The following is a 21447-nucleotide window of genomic DNA, read 5'->3' on the forward strand; positions in this document are numbered from 1 at the left end:
GATAGACTTATCCCTGATTTGTTGCTGTTTATCTAAGCTGCATATTCATGCTAACATCCACTGTTCTAGAGCTGAAGATGCAAAATGGAGATTACAGTAGATTATTTTTCTAGTTTTTTTCATTCTGAGAATTCTGCATATACACAAACCTTTTTTTTTCTGGTTGCATTGAGTAAAGTGAGGCTATTTCCTCCTTCATGTATTGTTATAAATCTGTGTTGTCTTCAGAACTCATTCAGAAGTTAAGTATTGGGAGGCGGTTCCCCTGCATTTTAGACTTACGGGAGTATATTTAGTGGAGTCTCAATTGTTGCTTACAAATCCTGAAAAGTAAAATAATTTTTAAGATTTTGTGATGACTACATACAGATTTTTGAAAGCTGACTTCTGTTTACAAAATGTGGTCAATCTGCCGGTCAGTAATGTCAGGACATTTTAGTGAACATTGCTGCACTCTTAACATCTGCAGATATTTGCATGAAGGAAGCATAGATTCTTAAATACTTTTTTTGTAACTGTTACATGCAGCTTTTATATCTAACCCACAGAGGATGCAACTCAAGCATTCCCTAGCTACTTAGAACCTAGCTCTTTTCTTCAAGCCATTGAAGTGCATGCTTTCAGCCCTGCAGGTCCCCTGTTTAATTCCAGAGTGCTTCTGTAGCATTTCTTGTGCATTGTACTTAAGGGAGAAGAAAGCCCTGTCACTAAAGCACATATGCAATTTGTATGATGGAGCTAAGGAAGTTTCCTTTCAGACCTCTATAGTATGATAGAGCCTGGTTCTGAAAGTTCAGTAACTCTCTAGTTAAGAAATTCACTTTACTTCTTGCCTATATTTTTGTCTGTATTTTTCATTGCAGTTTATTACATTTATCATAGAATTCTTTATCACATCATAATTTAGTGACCTCTGGGTAGCTTTTCCCACCGTTAGGAGTTTCACAAACCATTCACTATATAATATACGCCATTACATTTTCTCATGCATTTTTGCCTTCAAAGCAGAATAACTAAGGGAAGTGCTCAGTTCATGATTGATTGGGGAATGTACAATTTCAATTCCCTTAGAAAGTGGGTGTGTAGTTACTTGAGATTGTATTACTTTGGATAGTTCTGATTTCAGGGAATCATAGTTAGAGCGGCAAACAATCTGTTAGGTCACTGATCTAAACCCTGCCAATATGATATTGTTCCCTGCAGTATATTTTTGAATGTTTTGTCCAATTTAGTTTGAATGACTCAAGCAATAAGGCTTCCACCACTTCCTCTGAGAGACTATTGTATGGCCTAATAGCTCTCACCGTTAGGAAATATTTCCTGGTATTCAGCCTAAGCTCTCTTAGTTCAGATTCATCTTATTTTTCTTAGTTATACCTTCTTAATTTCCCCCAAAATTATTTTCCTGCATTGGCAACTACATATTTAGTTCTTGTAGACTTTTTCTTGTAAATAGGCCATCTGCTGAGGGGAAGGGGACTATTTTTGATTAAAAACTGTGAAAAAAGTGTTAGCATCACAGGCTTCTGAGGGACCCAGAATCTTATTTTTAAAAGAAAATAATTTCTTTTGAAGTATTACATAAAAGTTGGTAATTTCTTCAGATAAATTAGAATTTTGAGAATTTAGATAATAGACATTTTCTAATGGTTTTTCTGGCTGGTTTCTTCAATAAATGCTTCACAGACATTGTATACTAGATTTTGAGCAGCAAATAAGTGCGTACTTACACACTCAGGCAGCAGGAGCCCAAGCTGCTCCTATTGTAGTGATGACATGAAATGTTCAATGACCATTTGAAGGATTTTTATTGGCTAATTCACAGACAAAATTGGTATATTGGGCTCTCAGCATCAAAATCAAACTACTTAGGTGACTGCCAGGTAGGGAATGGAAATTGATCTTTCTAAGTATAACTATTTGATTTTACTTCCTACCCCTTGTGCAACCATAGAGCAAGTTTATAGCCACTCTAATCTGTGTTTTTGGCACTAGCTCTTTTTAAGATCCTAATTCAGCCATTACTTTCTTGATTGTGCTTTTTATACTTGACTTAATCAACTTTTGCTGGATCTGTGCCTGTGTACTTTCAAAACACTGTACAAATGTGAATTAATAACCTTCATAGTCTTAGTTCCCCTTTGAATAACTATTGCTATCTCCATTTTATTGACTGATGAAATAGAGAGATTAAGGGACTTTCCCATAATGATACAGTGAGTCACTATTAGAACTGACAGTTTGATTTATGGAGTTTCTTGCTGACAGTCTGATTCTTAGTTGAATCTTAGTTGATTCTAAACTCTGCTCCTCCTGTATGGTCCTAATACACTGCAGTGCACAAACACTAAATAAAATTAATTAGAAGTCTGTCCTTGTTCAGGAAATAACGGGCTCCTATACACGTGCAGGGAGGCAGCTCCGATGCACTGTGATTAATCGAGTCTGCTGGGGCGTGCTAATTGCCACATTCCAGCAGACTCCAGCATCACGTGTATCAGTATGCCCGCACTGAAAAATGGTAGTGGAGTACTTTAAGCTAAAGCTCATTTGAGGAGTTTAAGTTCAAAGCACCCTGTCACCATCCTTCAGCACAGGGATGCTGATACATGTGATGCTCTGGGCACATTAATTAGCATGGCTCTCAGTGCTGCACTAGTTAAAGTGTCCCCCCAAACACATGCACACTTCCTGGAGTATGTCTAAAAACACCCAATATGTGCTTAACTCTTAGCCTAAGCTTACATGCTTTAATGAACTGAAGTGTGAGGAACTTAGGTATTCATTTAGAAACAGAATCAGTGACTTAATTTAGATGAATTGTGCCCTCCTATCCACAGCCCAGATTGCAATTTGATGGAACAAACCAATTCTGTGGGTTTTTTTACTAGTTTTGTAAAAATGGATGAACGAGCTAATATGTAGAACCACATTAGTGTACTGATTCACTGCATCTTCATTATTGGAAGGTAGAGCAGTACTAAGATAAGATTTAAGAGTGGACCAATATATCAATATTTTGAATGTATCAAATCACCCGCTTGATTTGATTATATGCTGATTATTAGGTTCCTACAAATGTCTACAATAACAAAAACCAATAATAAAGTGAAATAAAAGATGTAGGTGTTGCTTCAGTGAAACAAAGGGTGAAAATGAAGAGTTTGGGCAACTTCTGGGGATCCCCCCCCCTTGGCTTTTTTCCTCTGGTGGTTGGTTGTTACCTGAAACCAGACAGTGGAGTAGGGTGGCCATCACAGAGGACATTCCAGTTTTCTGCTACTCTGTCCTCTATTGATATGAAACTGTCACAGGATGGGGTCCTCAAGGATGGCCGTGTTACCCCTAGGGCCCTTTTACTGTGTCAATAAGGCCCGCTGGGTACCCTCTGTTCTCACCCGCCACGTCTTGATGTAATGATAATGAGTAGGGATGTTGCCTTCATGTCCGGTTGGACACAATCCCGATAGACTTCCCTGGACCCTGTGGGTCCCCAGTCTTATGGGATACATGCATGGCTCCAACCACCCCTTTACCATCCCCCAAGCCTCGCAGATGGTATTGTCGTTGTCTCTCCCGGGCCTTGCTATGACTCGGCCCCTTGCTCTCACTGGGCTCTCCGCAGCCCTGTCCCCGCGCCTCACCAGCGCCTGGACTCTCCGCGGCCCCGTCCCCATGCCCCAAATGCCACGCCCTCCCTGGCACCGGGGTCCCTGCGCTGTAGTGGGCCCCCAATGAGGCCTCCTCCTTCCCCAAATAGCTTCACCCAAACCACTGGTTGTTACAAAACAGCAAACAAAACATAAGCCCCTGGGCTATAACATAACACATAAGTTCCCATCATTCTCCATCCCTTTAAAAGAATCAAACTTTGCCCCGGGAATTTCCAGAAGCTAGACTCACCCTCAGGCCTTATCCCCTAGCTCCCTCTAGGAGGGTCCTTCCCACTTGGCTGCTGGCAGCAAACTGCCCTCCCTAATTCCCGTCCAGGGGTTTATAATGGGCCCAGGGCCCTACCCCTTCTGGCCAGCTGACCAGGTGCAGGTGCAGGCTAATTTCCTCATTAGGTGGTTGCCATGGTAACCTACACCTGTCTGGCTTTTTGGGCTCTCCCCAGGAAGTTTCTACTCTTCTAGGAGCAGACACCTAAGTGCCCTGTGACAGAAACCCTAAGCCTTTATGTCTTCTAGAGGCAGGTTTCATATCAATAGAGGACAGAGTAGCAGAAAACTGGAATGTACTCTGTGATGGCCACCCTACTCCACTGTCTGGTTTCAGGTAACAACCAACCACCAGAGGAAAAACAGAGAAAAATAGAGGACATAAAGGCATTGGGTTTTGTACCAATAGAGGACAGAGGGCAACCGGACTGTCCTTTTTGATGGCCACCCTACACTGGAGATGTGGAGCTCATCCATTCTTTGTGCCTCATCCTCAGTTCTCTCACCTCTACTTCTGAATAGTTTGTCTTAAGGCAGAAGGGGCAAGCAGCTTTGAATATTGTTGCTGCCATGAGAGAGTGACAGGTCTCGTCTTAGTGATGATGTGTAGAGAACACTGGTGCATCCTCTGACTGGCCATTCTTGCCACTTAGGAGATGGGCAAGAGGGGAAGAGCACAGGTGTCTCCCCTGCAAGCACCAGTCAAAATAGCAACAGTCATTCCCAGAAGCAGCAGCAGCAATCAGCTGTCATGGAATCAGCCACAGGTGTGGGGGGAGACCCCCCCCCCCATCTGTGGGACTGGTTGCAGGGGGAGCATGTGCCCCCGCCAGCTAAGGTGGCAACAGTCACCCATGCGTTGTCTTGATGTTTTAGAAGTGCCTTGCCTTTTATTCTATTTTCGGGCTTCTACCCTCATGACTCTGGGGCCAACTAAGGTAAATTCAAGCATTCAGGAGAGTCAGCATCATCACCATGGAGATTTTTAGGCCTTGGGTAACAGTAGAAAGTTCTGTTGCCAAATACCCCTTACACGTTTAATCAGTTAGACTCTTCCAGAAACACAAAAATCAAGATGTGTGGGGTCGTGCGAGGATCTTCTGGATGAGGTAACAGACTTCAGACCTACAGTCAGCAAATCATCTTTTTAAGACTCTAATGACCTAATTAACACATTCACTCTCTGCATGTATTCTCCTTAGGGCAATTACTTCAGTGCTGTTATTGTTGAAATATTTTGGACTTAGATTGATGGAGAACTGGAAAGCTAATTTCAGTACATTCATGATTTGTCCTAAAGGTTTTGGACCTAAAAACACAGGCTGCTTTTACATTTAAGAAAAAAAACAAGTTCTACTATAATTAAGCGATTAAAGTTTTTGCAGGCCTAGCTCAGTTCTTGGCCTGTTGCCCTGAAATACCTTGTGTCTGAATATCTTTGTTTTTACATTTCAAGAGTGCATATTTTTTCTCTGCAGGTTATCCAGGCTGTCTTTTTTGGGATCTGTGTATTGACTGACCTCTCCAGTCTCCTCACCAAAGGAAATGACAACCAAGAACAAGAAAGACAGCTAAAAAAGCTCATTTCTCTCCGTGACTGGATGATGGCTGTTTTAGCTTTCCCTGTTGGAGTTGTGAGTATGGTGATAAAGAGTTCATTTCAGTATCAACAAGGATAGCTCATATAATCTATTCATTATTTTCTGGCTGCAAAAAAAGATTTTTCCATTCTCAGAAAGAGTGAAAAAAAGTAAAATTGATGTTAAACTGTGCCCTCTCTTATTTATCCTGGAGATAAGACTACTGATTTTACTGGAATTATGGTTTGGTTACTTATTTAATTTAATTTTTAAAAACTGTTGTGGATATACAATGTACATGAAATATATTCACACTTCAGTCTTGATCTTGCATGTACAGTGAAAACTAAGACAGAATCTGTAAAACTTGGAAATGTGCTCAAGAGAGAGAATTTCTACAGTTCCAGTATGTCTTATAGGGAGTCACATATGTTTAGCCTGTATAAGTCAGAACTGTCTAATGCAGAAATGGAAAGGGAATCTGGGGCCCATTTGTAGAATCGCCCAGCAAATCATGGATAGTAATTACATAGTGTCTAGGTGCTGATGTTTGGGGAGATTAGATTGTGTTAAAAATGGCCACCTAATCTTCGTTTGCCCAGGTTTGGACCTTATGCTTAGATCCCTAGTTAGGTCAATCTAAATGTGAACTGTACAGAAGTTCAGGAAGGTTATATTGGTCTAAAAGTGGCTGACCTGATCCAAGTTAACTGTACCTCGGAAGAAGTCTGACTTAGATCAAGTCCAGCAAGACTGATCTAATTGAAATTCTGTACAGTTCCCAATGTAACCGCAAGGCTGAAAAAGTTCCCCCTCCCCTGACAATGGGGTATTTTTAGCGCCCCCCCAGTCCTTTATCCCCCTCAACTTGGACAACCCCAATCCTGCCCACAGATCAGTCAGACCCTCCCAAGCTTGCCAACTGCCCCCCCTCCCAGCAAGCAGCTCCTGGTGCCAGTTTTACTGGTGTTCGCTGTTGCTGGGAGCTGAGGAAGTAAGTCGGGGTGGGGTGGAGTGGGGTGGGTTGGGACCAGAGGAGGGGATTGGTTCACTGTGCAGGGGGAGGTAGGGAGGGCTGAAAATAGCCCCTTGTCCTGGGTGAGAGAGAGCTCCACCCATGCTGACACCCACCCTGCAGAGCTACCAGTCCCCCCCACCCCATCCATTCTTCTCCCCCATCCTAATTTACTTCACTTAGGCTCCCAGAATCAGCGAATGCCAGTAAAACCAGCCCTGGGAGTGGTTTGCAGGACCAGGAGCAATTTGGTGGGATGGGGGGGAGGAGGAGGCCGAAGTGGAGACCACTTCTGATCCTGCCAACCCTCTGTCCCAATTCCCCAAATCTCCCCCCCCAACCTTTGGCTCTGCTAGCCCCCCTGATCCCGCTAAACTCTCTTGGACCTCACCAACCCCACCATGGACCCCACTAGCCCCCCAGTCCCACCAACCCCTGTCACAGAACCTGCTAGATCCATTTTACCAAGCCCCCTGAAGACTGAGCTAGCCCCTCTGATCTTGCCAAACCCTCCCAAGCCCTACTTGCCCTCCTGCCTTCCAAACCCCCAGGGACCCTGTTTTCACTTCCATTTCTTCCATGGACCCCACTTGCCCTCCCATGCCACTGTGCGATAAAACAGGAATCCAGTATTTCCTATCCAAAATTTCAGTTTGGGTCAGGTTTGTCCAAATCCTGGCCACAGTTAAGAAAAGATTTGTGAACCTTGAAGTAAACACCTGCCTATATTTTCAAGCTATAATGAAGCCAGAGGCTAGAGCTCACTCTTAGTTTCTTAAGAAAGCTTGACTATTCTTACTGAGCCCTGTAAACCACTATTCTTTTTTACAGAAATCCATTTAAGGTCTCAAATAAATGCCGTTCCATAACAACTAAGCATCCACTGTAACTTCACAGTTATTAATCGAAAATACTAATTTGCAATATAGATGTGTATATACTTGGATATGCTTCACTGGAACTCATTTTCATAATTTACATGGGATTTTACAGTACATGAAGAAATACAGTAATGCTTGTGCAAGCCTGTAAAATACAAAACACAAGTACAGCACTACCCAGGTGTTTCTTTCCCACGTTACCAACTGGTAACCTTAAGTTATGGCATTGCTAGCTTACTCCTGGAAAAACTGCTACTTTTATGTTGTGTTAACTAGTTACAGGTTTCCAGCTAAAATACAGTATAGAAAACACACATCGTAGTTAATTTGTGGGGTTCATTTCAAAATGTATTAATTAATAGGCTTGCAAGTGATCTTTTTTTATTTGTATTTTGAGAAATTTTGGGAATTGTATAGTGTGGGTGTGTCCACTCACCTCCCCTTTCTTCTGCTATGATCACTGGGACATCTACCTCATCTTAACTCCTTCTCTCCTATCTTAATGTTATGCTATTCTTTAGGAGGTTGGATGGTATGTAGAGTGTTAGTGTGACTGATAAGGGTTGGTCTTCCACAGGGCTCCGCCACCGCTACACCCTGCCCTTTCTTCTCAGGTGATGAGTCATACTTCTCTGTGGACAGTGAGCACAAGTCACTGGGTCTTGGTTTTTCTCCAACCCAGTTTGGTTACTTGCTCTACAACTGTTTGGTGTCTGCCCCCCAAGATAAGTCTCTCTCTTCAGGTTTTGATGTTCCAATCTAGTCTGCAATCACTTTTCCTCTCCCTGGGGTTGGTGGACCTTGGGTGGTGAAATCTCTGCCTGCCAGTCTCCAAGATCCTCAAGTAGGCAGCTCTATAGGGCCCAGGTGTATGTATTATAACCTAATTAGCTGTAACTCAGATCCACAGGGGATCTATCTTCCCTTTGCTATGCTTTCCTTGTCTGGGAGTGCTAAATAAAAAAATAAACAGGCTCTCACCATTTGTTTGTAGTACATTCTCTGGAAGACAAAAAAAACCCCTCTGAACCCAGGTTCGAAGGTCTATCTCAGCTCCCTGTAGCTGGTTTGAACCTGTTGGCTGTATACTCAGTCTATCCAGGCAAATCCCTCATTTACCTGGGCTATCTTGGGGTCCCTCGAGGTTAACCCTGTCTCTGTGGTGGATTTGTGCCCACTTTCCTGGTGGGTTCAACAACCTTTTTCCTGGATACTTTCTCCATATGTCCCAGCCCCAATGGCTTGGGAGTCCACCCACCACTACCCTGCCATCCGGTGTCAATTATCTTGCTCAATGGGTCAGGTTGCTCATTCACTCATGGTTGCAGTATCCTGATGTCCTACAAGGGTTCAGCTGGTTGAGTCTCCAGTGCGGTGGACTCCTCTTTCCGGTCCTGCTGTATCACCTTTGTTCCCCTGGACACCAAATGCCAAACCTCTCTTGGCATCCTTCTTTTAAACCATGCAGGCTTCCTCTGATCCAATCAGCACCAGCTTCCAGGGCATGTGTTCCCCAGACCCTGAAACCAGCATGTCGCTCCAGTTTTCCCCCAGAGCTTTTTTTCAGTGCTCTGGAGAAGCGCGGGCTATCCAGACCCCACCTGGTGAGCTCCCCCCTCCCCTGCCCAGAGTTCTCTGGCATGCCAGATTGGGTCCTGCAGCTTGTCCAGACCCTGCTGGGTGAGTTTTCCACTAGATCTTGTCTTTAGTATGTTGGGGAAGCTCACCCAGATGCCACCAGGCGAGTTTCCCACCAGCACCGGCCCTCCCATGGGGGGTCTAGCAGGGGCTGCGCCCCAGCCACTGTAATTGTGATTCTGCCTGATAACAGAGGCTTTTTTCATTTATTTATTGGATTTCTATGCTGTCCTTCCCCAAAAAGGCTCAGGGCAGTTTACAATAAAACAGGATAAATTATAAAAACAGAACAAAATATTAAAGTATAATAATAAGATGACTGCCCAGACAATACCCCAGAGACTTAACCCCACCTGCTACTCTGTTGAAACTAGAAAAGAGAAAAGCCCAATAAGACCTATGTAATATTGTTTATTTAAATGCTTGAGGTATTTTTAAAAATCCACAATTCAAAGCTTTCATACACATCAAGATTCTCCCACACTCTCTCTCACCAGGTGTTCAGTATCTGCTGTGCTGCTTATAATACTGCGTTCCTCTCAGTACTGTTTCAGCTCCTTGACATCTCCATACTTCCTCAGCACATCCTCTCCACATAGCCTCTTTTCAGACCTGAAACTTCCCAAAACAGATTGAGGCCTTCTCAGAGAACATTAATTATACACCCCCTGCTAGCAATAGCAGGAGAGTTTCTAAGCTGTAGACCCTGAGTAGTTGTGATAAATCTCATTCTTACCTTGGGATAACCCCTGAACTCCAGGCCTTCTCCCCGTCATTTTGCTGTGTATTCTTAGGCACCTGACTCCATCTTGTACATGGCAGGCTTGTCTCTCACTAGCAAGACTTTGTCTCATCAGCATCCAGACTGGACCTTACAGCTTAGGGGAGTAGGGACCTGTAAACTCCCAGGGTTTGCAAAAAATAGGTTTGCTATCCCCATAGGAATAGCATGCCAGCCACCCTGAAATCACTCATCACAAGACAATGGTAAGGTAAAAACCCCAAACAGGTTGATTATATAAGACAGAAAGACACAGGACAAAAGGCTGTTATGCTTGGGAACATGTACAGAAATAAAACCTAAACACTGCACTGCTACCCAGTTTGTAACTAGAATGCTTCCAAACTGGGTAGTTACAAACCCTCAGACAGAGGATTGGACTAGATGATCTCTGGATGCCCCTTCCAACCTTCTCTGATTTCTGTGACTGGGTCAGCACCCCCAGACACCAACTTTGGAGGGGGTTAGGAAAATATCAGCTGCTGTCGCAGTCGCTCAATCATGTCAGTGGCATGATGGTAGCTGGAAGTCTCCACTGCCCCCGCTGTATCTTCTGACCTAGGTGCCTGGCTGCTTTATTACACCCCTGCTGCTGCTGCCTTCTAACCTGAAACAGCTTCCTAGTATTCTCTCTGTTTCAAGCTGCTAGCAACCTGTTAATTTCTGAAATGATCCTCCAGACTCCTTGCCCGGCGTTCCTTGCTTCCATTAGATTCAGGGTGTCTTCTTCTCTTTCCCTCCAACAGACTTCTCCTTAAATCCCTGGTTCCCTATCTCCTTTTGTCTCTTTTCCGGTAATTCCCCAGAACATGTCCTATATCTGCTGATGATCCTAGTGCCTCCAGCTGCCTGATACCTGTGCTAATGGAGACCCTTTTGATATGGACTCAGCCACTGTCTGACATGCATTCAGTTCCACAGAAACATTCCTTATCTCTGATCCCAGAGTTTCCTATCTATTTGATACATGTTTAATCTAATCAAGTCTCCCTTTTGATTCTGGAGTCAGCTACTGTAGAGTATTTGAAACCATGATCTTTATGTCTAACATAGGGGTTGGCAATGTTTTTGGGCAGAGTGCCAAAAACTCCCACAACCTTGAATTGGCATGCCAGGGGTAGAGAGTGGGGTAGTTGCAAGGGGCCTGATCCTTGCTGTGGCAGTGCAGCCCCAGCCTCTTCCCCAGGGTTTGCATGCCGAGCAAAATGCCTTCACATGCTGTTCTCTAGCATGCATGTCAGGGGTTGAGCATAACACCTGGTATAACACCTGAGTTGAACATAAACAAATAGATCATTCGTTGGTTAGTTCAGATGACTAAAATCCCTGTTATGCTAAAAAAGAATGTATACTCTTTCATACAAGCATGCATGCTAAAAATGAACATAACTTATTAGCTGTTGATAAAGACCAAACATGATAGTAGTTATCCCAATTTGGGGGCATACCTGTGTGTGGAAACAGCAACCCTCAAAATGAGCCACTTCAGATATGGCAAGCACACTTTACCTTTTCTTTCCCGAGTTATGTGTCTTTTTGTCTGTGACTGAGGAATCTTTGCTGGCTGTATCCTTCTCAGATGTACAAATGAGAACTCTGTAAACTGGCTAGTTCCCTGGAGGCAAGCAGTATACCTAGGAGCTAGTTAGATTGATTCGAAAGGGTAAATGGATACAAACACTCCATATTCTCAAAAGAAACGTTAGAAACCGACAGCAAAAACTGTCCACACCTACTGTATGAACATTCTCCTTCTCTAGAGAAGGCCTTCAAATAGAGAACCAAATATATTCAGTGCATTATTATTATTATGATTTATTATTTGGAAAGAACAGTTTAATTGTGTTTTTCTTTTAGTGGCTTTCAGAAGACACAACAATAGATCTTCAGAATATAACACTGGCCTCAGCAGCCAGCCTCAGGTTTAAATTTCATAGCATCATAGAAAATTAGGGTTGGAAGAGAACTCAGGAGGTCATCTAGTCCAACCCTCTGCTCAAAGCAGGACCATCCCCAACTAGATCATCCCAGGCAAGGCTTTGTCTAGCCGGCTCTTAAAAACCTTCAAGCATGAAGATTCCAAAATCTTGCTGGGTAACCCGTTCCAGTGCTTTACTACCCTCCTAGGGAGAATTTATTTCCTAATATCGAACTTAAACTTCCCTTGTTGTAACATGAGACCATTGATCCTTGTTTTGTCATCTGCAGGGATATTGTTTTTTTCTGATTAAAAAATTTCCCAATTCTCAGATTAAAAAAAGTAACCTAAAATCCACATTTTTCCAGGAGTGAAATGGAACACCACTAATATATAGATATATATAGTAGTGCTTCATTTTAATCATGTAAAAATGTGCATTTTGGGTTACTTTTTTAAATCTGAAAATTGGGGATTTTGTTAATTGGAGAAGACCAGGATCTCTGGTGATCTGTCACCACTGAGAACAGTCTACCTCCATCCTCTTTGGAACTACCCGTCAGGCTGCCATTAAATCCTCCCTCAGTCTTCTCTTCCACAAAGTAAAAATGCCAGTTCCCTTAGCCTCTCCTCAGAAGTCATGTGCCCAAGCTCCCTAACCATTTCATTGCCTTCTGTTGGAGTCTCTCCAATTTGTCCATATCCTTTTTGTAATGGGGGGGCCCAAAACTGGACACAGTACTCCAGATGTGGCCTCATCAGCATTAAATAGAGGGGAATGAATAATCAATTCTGCTGGCAACACTCCTACTAATGCAGCCCTGTATGCAGCTAGCTGTCTTTGCAACTAGGGTATGCTGTTGGCTCTTGTTCAGCTTATTGTCCACTGTAACTCCCTGGGCCTTTTCTGCAGAGCTGCTGCTTAGCCAATCAGTCCCCATTCTGTAGTGCTGCATGAGGTTGTTCCATCCTAAGCACAGGACTTTGCACTTGTCCTTATTGAACCTCATGAAATTTATTTTGCTCCAATCCTCCATGTTGTTGAGGTATCTCTTAATCCTAGCCCTAACCTTGAGTGTATCTACTACTTCCCCCAGCTTAGTGTCATCTGCAGAATTGCTGATGGTGCACTCCATCCCATCTTTCAAGTTGATGATGAAGATATTGAATAAAACTGCTCCTAGGACTAACCCCTGGGGCACTCCACTTGATACCACCTGCTGACTAGGCATCAGCCCATTGATTACTACCCTTTAATCCTGACACTCCAGCTAGTTTTCTGTTCACCTTCCAGTCCATTCATCCAGCCCCTACTTCTTTGGCTTGCTTGCAAAAATATTGTAGGATACTGTACCAAAATCCTGGCTGTAGTCAAGATATGTCACATCCACTGCTCTCCCCACATCCACAGATACAGTCATCTCATCATAGAAGGCAATCAGGTTGGTCATGCATGACTTGCCCTGGGTGAATCCATGCTGACTGTTCCTAATCACCTTCTCCTCCAAGAGTTTAGAAATGGATTCCTTGGGGACCAGACTGAGGTGAAGCTGACCAGTCTGTAGTTCCCCGGATCCTCCTCCTTTTCTCTCCTAAAGATGGGTACTATATTGCCTTTTTACAATCTTCCCAGACCCCTCCCAATCACCACAGGTTTTCAAAGATAATGGCTAGTGGTTCTGCAATCACATTAACCAGCTCCCTCAGGGCCCTCTGCTGCATCCCATCTGGCTCCATGGACTTTTGTACACAGTACGAATCTAAATAGTTCCTAACCTGTTCTTTTGCCACTATTAACTGCTCATCTCCCCGGCAAAATGTGCTGCCCAGTACAGTAGTCTGGGAGCTGACCTTGCCTGTGAAGACTGAGCTAGAGGAGGCATTGAGTACTGCAGCCTTTTCCTCCTCGTTTGTCACTAGGTTGCCTCCCCCATTCAGTAAGGGGCCACACTTCTCCTGACCTTCCTTTTGCAACTAACAGGAGGGTAGAAACCCTTCACATTCCTTGCTAGCTGGAACTCCAATTGCTCTTTGGCCTTCCTGGTTTCATCCCTGCATGCCTGAGCAATACTCATACTCTTTCCTAGTCATTTGTTGAAGTTTCCACTTCTTGTAAGCTTCCTTTTGTGTTTTAGCTTACTGAAGAGTTCCTTGCTAAGCAACAGTTTATACCCATCCATGACAGTACTCCAGTTGTGCAAGCTCTCCCACCAAGTCTCTGTTGTTCCAATCACATCATAGTTCTTTGACTGTGCAAGACTTCCAGTTCTTCCTCCCTTGTTTTCAAGGCCTCATGCATTCATGTACAGACACCTAAGGTAACTCAGCAATTGCCCTACTTTCTCAGGAAGAATGAAAATGCCTCCCCTGTTGCCTCCTTCTGCTTGTGCTTCCTCCAGATCACTCTCTTTCCCAGTTACCTCAGGGCTTGGTCTTCATCTCCTGGCAAATCTAGTTAGCCAGCCTATCTGAAAAGATGGTCTTCCCTCTCTTTGTGAGGTTGAACCCATCTCTTCCTAGCAGTCCTCCTTCTTGGAACAACATCCCATTGTTGAAGAAGTTTAAGCCCTGCAGGAGACACCTTCTGCACTGCCATGCATTTCTGAACCTCTAGTCCTTACCAATTCAATTCCCTCCTGAAACCAGATCTTTTTTCAGTTCTACTCATTACATTATATTTAGGTCATGTAGGTGTTAACTACAGTGCAGAAGGATGATAAAAAGTGAAGTGTTAAAATTTGTCCCATTTTCCAGGTGCTACTTATAAAATAAGGTACTATACATTGTGACAGAGAGTATGACGAGTTGTTGTCCATAGGTAACAGAAGTCTAATGCTGCTGTTGTTCTGCAAGGAACTTTTTAGATCAAGAAAATATGCAGTGAGCTATTGATATATCAAACAGAGGCTATAAAAAAGTTGTTATACACCAGAGGGACTGTAGAAAATGAGAATAAATTCCCCCGCTTCTCCTATCTTCTTAACAGCTTCCTCCCTACAGAAAAGAGCATTTGAACATGGACTTCCTTGAGTCATAGAGCTCTCTACAGGGCTTTTCAATACAGTGGTTTCCAACAGAGACATGTAAAAACTTTTAAATAGAAAATTTAACCAGATGTGAATAAAATGCTTATTGGGTTTCTGATGCAATTTCATCCTTCTTAAAACTTGCCAGTTAACTTAAAAATATTAATTTGGATGCCTAAGGTGTTCAACCTTTTGGCCCTATGGGCCAGATGAATGGTGTGGGGCTGGTTCAGGGGTACATGCCAGATTGCATCCTGCAGCCTGGTGACACCCTCTCCCTACCCTGTGCATCAGGATTGGGCCCAGGAGCCTGGATTCACACCTCTTTCAATTCCACATACTGGGATTGGGCCCAGGGTGCCCAGTGCCACCCCTTCCTCGCCATGCATGATGGGATCAGGCACCTGATCCAGCACACAGGGCCCAGGGCTCCCCATAGGTCTATAACTTGGCAGCAGGGGATCAGTAGCACCTCTCTCCTGCTGCCAAAAGTCCAGACCCATGGAGAGACCAGATGAATTGGCACCACAGGCTAGTTCTGGCCCATGAGCTGGGAGTTGAGCACACTTATTGTAAAGCATTTGCATTATTTTATGTTCCTTGTAGTGCAAATACAAAAGAAAAGGGCTTTTTATTTTTCAGAGCAAAAATCACTGTAGTTTTTAAGGTTATTCTTATCATTTGCTTTCAGCTTCCTGCTTACTAAAGTCCTCAGCTCAAGATGGCCTGTTCTAAAGAACAGATGAGAAATGAGGTTTCCACTCCCAAGTTAAACAATGAAGTGTAGAAAGAAATAATCTATCAAAATAAAGCTCTTCATTTTTTGTTCTGCCTAAATAAGTATCACAGTTCCCCCCTCTGAGTAGCCTGATCACCAGCCTTTTCCTACCCTCAAAAAAGTAAAAAAAGAAAAGGCCAGAGGGCATGCAAAATCTCCTTGGGTGGTTTTGCAAAAAATCAAATCTTGCCTTTCCTGTGGTATCTTATGCACTCTGTCTTCAGCTGCTCAAATAAAACATGAGCTGACTCTAGCAGCTCCTTTTAGGAGCATCAAAAAATAAACATATGCTTGTTAGACAGAGAGAAACACTATCTTTTGCCCTTCTGCCACAGAACCTGTACCTGTACCTGTACCTGTACCTGTACCGGCCATGGGAGCTTATGTGGAGCCAGGAGACCCAGCATGGCAATGGCGGCCTCCATTCTCCAGTCTTTTTGTGAACCTTGTGATAACTTATCGTGGGACCCCATGGTTCCATGGAACACAGTTTGAAAGTAGCTGTTCCACCAAACCAAAATTCAGGGGACCAATTCTGCCCTTCTTACTGGTATTGGCTAAAACCTTACTCCATGAATAGTCTCACCAGGCAACACTCTTGTGCCATTACTCCAATTTAGTGGCACCTCAAGGTACTTGAGTAAGATGTAATCAAAATCTAACTTACTAAAATAGTGATGCAATTTGCATAGTGAAGTGCTATTCTGCCCACTAGATTCTGTCATAGCAAGTCCATTTTTTATCTAAAATCAAAGTTTGTTTAATGTAACTTTTAAATGGGAAGAAAAATTACAGTTACAGTGGTGGAAAGTCACCATAGTTGAAATAAGACTCCAGCTCCAAGCAAATAAGGGCATATTATGGCAGAGTTTATACCAATGTTTTTAGCTTATCCCTGTTGTTTTCTGTTTGTTTGTCACAGATCATAAAGTCTGCCAAGTTTTCATCACTAATTTGTGTTTTATGTAAACTTTATATGGCACTACAATCATGTTTCTTATAATGCATCTAGAACAAGAGGATGACAAATAAAAGGGGCATTTCTAGGGGAATAAAAGTGTGTTTTCAGATGTTTCAGAGCACAGCATCAAAAAATATTCTGTATAACTAATAATAACCTTTCTTCCTATCATTCCCTTTCCTGTAATCCATTATAAACTATCATTACAGATACAAATATCTTTTGGTATTCTGTATTTGGCTTTTTCAATTTTGTTCTTTTAGGCATACTCTTACCTAGCCTATTCAGTACTACAAATATCCTCCTGTATTATGTAACTAGTAGGGTAGCCTTATAGACTATGCATCAAAAAATCTGAAGATCTATTTCTTTCTTCTTTTCAAAAATAAGTCAATGGCATTTAAGACCTTTGAGCTTAAGAGATCACAACACCCCACTTTTCCCTGTTCTTATTTCTAGATTTTTTTGGTAATAATTTTGATTTTACAATTTTTTTCTATAATTTTGTGCTTGGCTTTTATTAGGAAAGCAATTGTATGATCAAAATGCATATTGCTCAACAATCTTAAAAAATAAAGAATGTTGATCTGGATTTTAGTCTTGGAAATAATTGCAAATATCTACTAAACTGTCATCCATCTAACTCCTTTTCTCCACTAGCTTGAAAATAACAGAAATTTCCATAGAATAACTCAAAGTCCATCTAATATCGTATTCTGCCACTTGGACTGGCAATTTCCAAGTACTTCATAATAAGGCGTAAAACCATATGGTACAAATAATTCATAGAATCATAATCATAGAAAATGAGGGTTGGAAGGGACCTCGGAAGTCATCTAGTCCAACCCCTGATCAAAGCAGGACTAGCCCCAACTAGATCATCTGAGCCAGGGCTTTGTCTAGTCAGATCTTAAAAATCTCCAAGGATGAAGATTCCACCATGTCTGTGGGTAGCCCGTTCCAGTGCTTTACTCCCCTCCTAGTGAGAGAGTTGTTCCTATTATCTGACCTAAACTTCCCTTTCTGCACCTTGAAAACATTGATCCTTGTTCTATTATCTGTTACCACTGAGAACAGTCTGTACCATCGTCTTTGGAGACTACCCCTTCAGGTAGTTGAAGGCTGCTATTAAATCCTCTCTCAGTCTTCTCTTCTCCAAACTAAATAAGCCCAATTCCCTCAGCCTCTCCTGACAAGTCATCTGCCTCATACCTCTAACCATTATTGGTGCCCTTTTCTGGACTGTCCAGTTTGTCCACATTCTTTCTGTAGCAGGGGCTCAAAAGTGACCACAGTACTCCAGATGTGGCCTCACCAGTGTCAAATAGAAGGGAAGAATCATTTCCTTTGATCTGCTGGCAATACTTCTACCAGTGCAGCCCAGTCTGCCATTAGCCTTCTTTGCAACAAGGCACACTGCTGGCTCACATAGCTTATTGTCCACTGTAACCCCTAGATCCTTTTCTGCAGAGCTGCTGCCCAAGCCAGTTAGTTTCCAGCCTGTACTGGTGCATGGGATTGTTCCATTCTATGTGCAGGTTTTTGCACTTGTCCTTATTGAACTAAATGAGATTTCTTTTGGTCCAGTCCCCCAATTTGTTGAGGTGTCTCTGAACCCTAACCCTACCCTCCAGCATATCTACTATGCTCTGAGCTTGGTGTCATCTGCAGACTTGCTGAGGGTACTCTCCATCCCATCTTCCAGATCGTTGATTATGAAAGTTTATTCTATAAAGAAAATTCTTTCTCAATTCCCCAGCTCCTGCTCTTTGTGACTTACATGTCCATATCAAATTAATTGAACCTTGACTGGGGAAATAGGTCTAGCTGCATTAGCATGTGTTCTAGGACAATTTATGGCAGCTAAAATTTGCCTTTAATAATATGTCTTTAGTGCTCTTAATTCTGAAGGCTTCCACATATCCTTACAAACTAGGTACTATTTATTACATATATATGCATATGTGTCTGTATTATATACCTACACACACATACATATACACATGCTATATTGTATCTGTGTGTGTGTAATAAATTAGTATCACCATTCAACTACCTTCACTTCAACAAAATAGGCAGAAAGGCAGCAAGCTGGCATCAAAACACATGATGGTATGTGGAAATTTAAGTCAAGATCACAGGAGAATATTTTACACCTACAAAAAGTACAAGAGAGTGTTCGTGCTCATGTGGCTGATATAGGCCTCAGTTTTCTCTTGAAAACATGTAGGAAATAAATTAATGTAATTGTGTAGGTTAGTAAATTATAAAAGTACATGGTAAAGGAAAATAAAGCTCCATTGGGTTTGTTATTCTTTTGCACAGAAATTGTTGGCTAGGTGTATGTAAACAGCAAATTATACAGTTCGTTTGGTTGCCTTCCCCCTGCCAGTTAATACATTTATTTATTATTTTCATTTGTATTGTTTGACTAAAGTCCCTTGTTTTTCCTTTTGAGTCACCAACAGCTTCCTGATTTGTGCTTTAAAATTACCCCCTTACTAGCATCACCTGTTTTCTTTTCATGTTCCTTTTTAAAGACTTAAAGGTGAAACAGGAAATTTTAAAGTTTTGCTTTTTCCCTCATGTGCAAGAAGGAAATTGTGTTATGTACTGTAATATTGTTTTTGCTGCTGCTGCTGCTGCTGCTATGTAATATTAATGATACTATAACTGTGTACATCAAGGCAGGCATTTCATCTTCTGAAACACTGCCCAACGCCTACTTAGAAACTGAAGTGTCCACTTGTCTAGAGGATCCACAGAATATGAGGAGTAACAAAACAAGGCCCTTCTTGTGCTTATCTATGCTATTTAACTGTGTGCCAGTTATCTAAATGGTATTGCCCTAAGAAAAGTATAGTAGGAGTTATACCAGGGACAGGCAAAATACAGTCTGTTGGCTGGATCCAGCCCACCAGACTATTCCACGTGGCCCATGGCACCTCTCTGTAAGCCAAAAGGTTTATCATGGGCCCTGGCCCTTGACTGTCCCTCTGAAAGTTTGCTGCTTTGGTATCAGATAAGGGCCCCATGGGGTTGGAGGGCCAGGGACTCCTGTTGGGGAAAAGAGGCACAGGAAGCTATGCACTATGGGGCCAGACCAGGCTGGCTCTGCACACTGCTACCACTTGCAGCTAGGAACTCAGATGGGAGCATAGGAGCTAAGTGCTATGGGCCCAAGTGGGGCTGGCCCCACACTATACTGCCACTCTGGTGGGAGCTATGTACTGCGAAGCTGGGCCAGGCTGGCTATGTATGCTGCCACCATATGCACCAGGGACTCAGGCAGGAGTGTGGGAACTGTGTGCTATGGGGATGGGTGGGGCTGGCCCTGCATGCCGCTACTACGTGCAGCCAGGGACTCTGGTGGGAGCACAGGAGCTGAGTGTTATGGGGCCAAGCGGGGCTGGCCCCACACCCTGTCACCATGTGCAGCTGTGGACTCCAGTGGAAGTGCGAGAGTTGCATGCTATGGGGCAGGGCAGGTCTGCCCTGCAAGCTGCCGCCACATGTGGCTCTGGGGACTCTGGGGACCCCCCCACACACACACACACACCCAACCCCCCATACCCTGACATACACTCATACCCTCCCACACACACCCCACCCCAACCACACACCTCACACCTCCCACACCCACACATACAACCACCCCCACCACCCCACCCACCATATAAGCACCCCACACTCAACCACACATACACACCCACTCCCCACCCACACACTCCCCCAGCCATGCACCCCACATTAACCCCCACACACATAATATGCAAGAGTAAGACTGCATTTGAGCTGTTATGCAATTACCTCTACACATTATGCAAACACACATAAATCAGGACAAAAATATTTTTTGAAATAAAATTAAAATATGTTATAGTAAATGTTTGCTTTTTTTAGTATATGATTTTTTTTCTGGTTCCATGATGGCCCCTGCCCCCACCCCCAACAAGGAGTATTTCCAAGGGAAAGGGAAAGACTTCAGGTGGCAAGGGTCATGGTTTAAAGGGGACTTGCAGTGACCAGGGGCAGAGCACCTCTCAAGAGGTGGGGCTACCCTTGTGGCCCTCAACAGCTTCCCAAAACTTGTTAAGTGACCCTCAAGCTGAAATAATTGCCTACATCTGGGTTACACAAAGCATGGCTTTTATCTACCATTACTCATTTGAAATAACACCTTAGTTCACAAAATACTCTTTAAGGGCATAGACAGAAGTACACCTCCCCACTGTAACTATGAACACTTTACAGGAAGTATTCTGAGTTGCAACGATCCCCCAGACCAAACAGAAGTTCACTGTTGGTTGGGTGGTGGGGGGAGGGAAGAAGGGACTCAAGATGCTGGCTGACAGTCTGCAGCCTGTTTCCCCTAGCTACAGCCACTCCTCTCTCCCAGCCTGTCCCTGTGAAGGACCTGGTTCTAGGAGTTCCCCAGCCAGTGCTGGAGAGTAGGGCTCTAATACACCCTCCCCACCCTTGAGCAGGGACTGCAAAAACCTCAGGCCAAACTCTCCCTGCTCCCTTTCCCCCCTCCCATTCTGAAAACAGTGACAGGCTGGGAGGCAGTGCAGACAAATTACAGAAGATGCTCTGTTTTGAAATGTCTTCATCTGACCCCTCATGCAATGAGGGCTCAGATTTTCACCTGATTGGCCATTTTTGAAGTGGTCTGAAGCCATGGACTTGTGTTTGGTCATGGCTGTAGATGGCTTTCTGTGACCAGATTGGGTGAAAATTGTCACTTCTGTCTGCACCCATACTGCTCCATGGTGGGAGGGGTGGCAGAAGGTGCAGTGGGCACTAACCCTAACTTCAGCTATTGTATCCTGGGGATTTCACAGATTTCATAGATTTCATAGACATTAGGGCTGGCAGGGACCTTGGAAGATCGAGTCCAGCCCCCTGCCCAAAGGGCAGGAAGTCAG

General features: G+C 43.4%; 1 protein-coding gene across 1 annotated transcript in view; it reads left to right on the forward strand.

The window, feature by feature from the left end:
- The window catches only part of AIG1 (androgen induced 1), a 211158-nt gene that overhangs the window by 51326 nt on the left and 138385 nt on the right, over window positions 1-21447 (forward strand). The window contains exon 2 of the mRNA XM_090040699.1: window positions 5420-5575. Within this exon, the coding sequence (XP_089896825.1) occupies window positions 5420-5575 (156 nt within the window). The remainder of the gene's footprint in view (window positions 1-5419; window positions 5576-21447) is intronic.

The sequence above is a fragment of the Crocodylus siamensis genome, chromosome 1, assembly GCF_052110815.1.
Source record: "Crocodylus siamensis isolate JL-2025a chromosome 1, ASM5211081v1, whole genome shotgun sequence".
In the NCBI taxonomy this organism is placed as follows: Eukaryota; Metazoa; Chordata; order Crocodylia; family Crocodylidae; genus Crocodylus; species Crocodylus siamensis.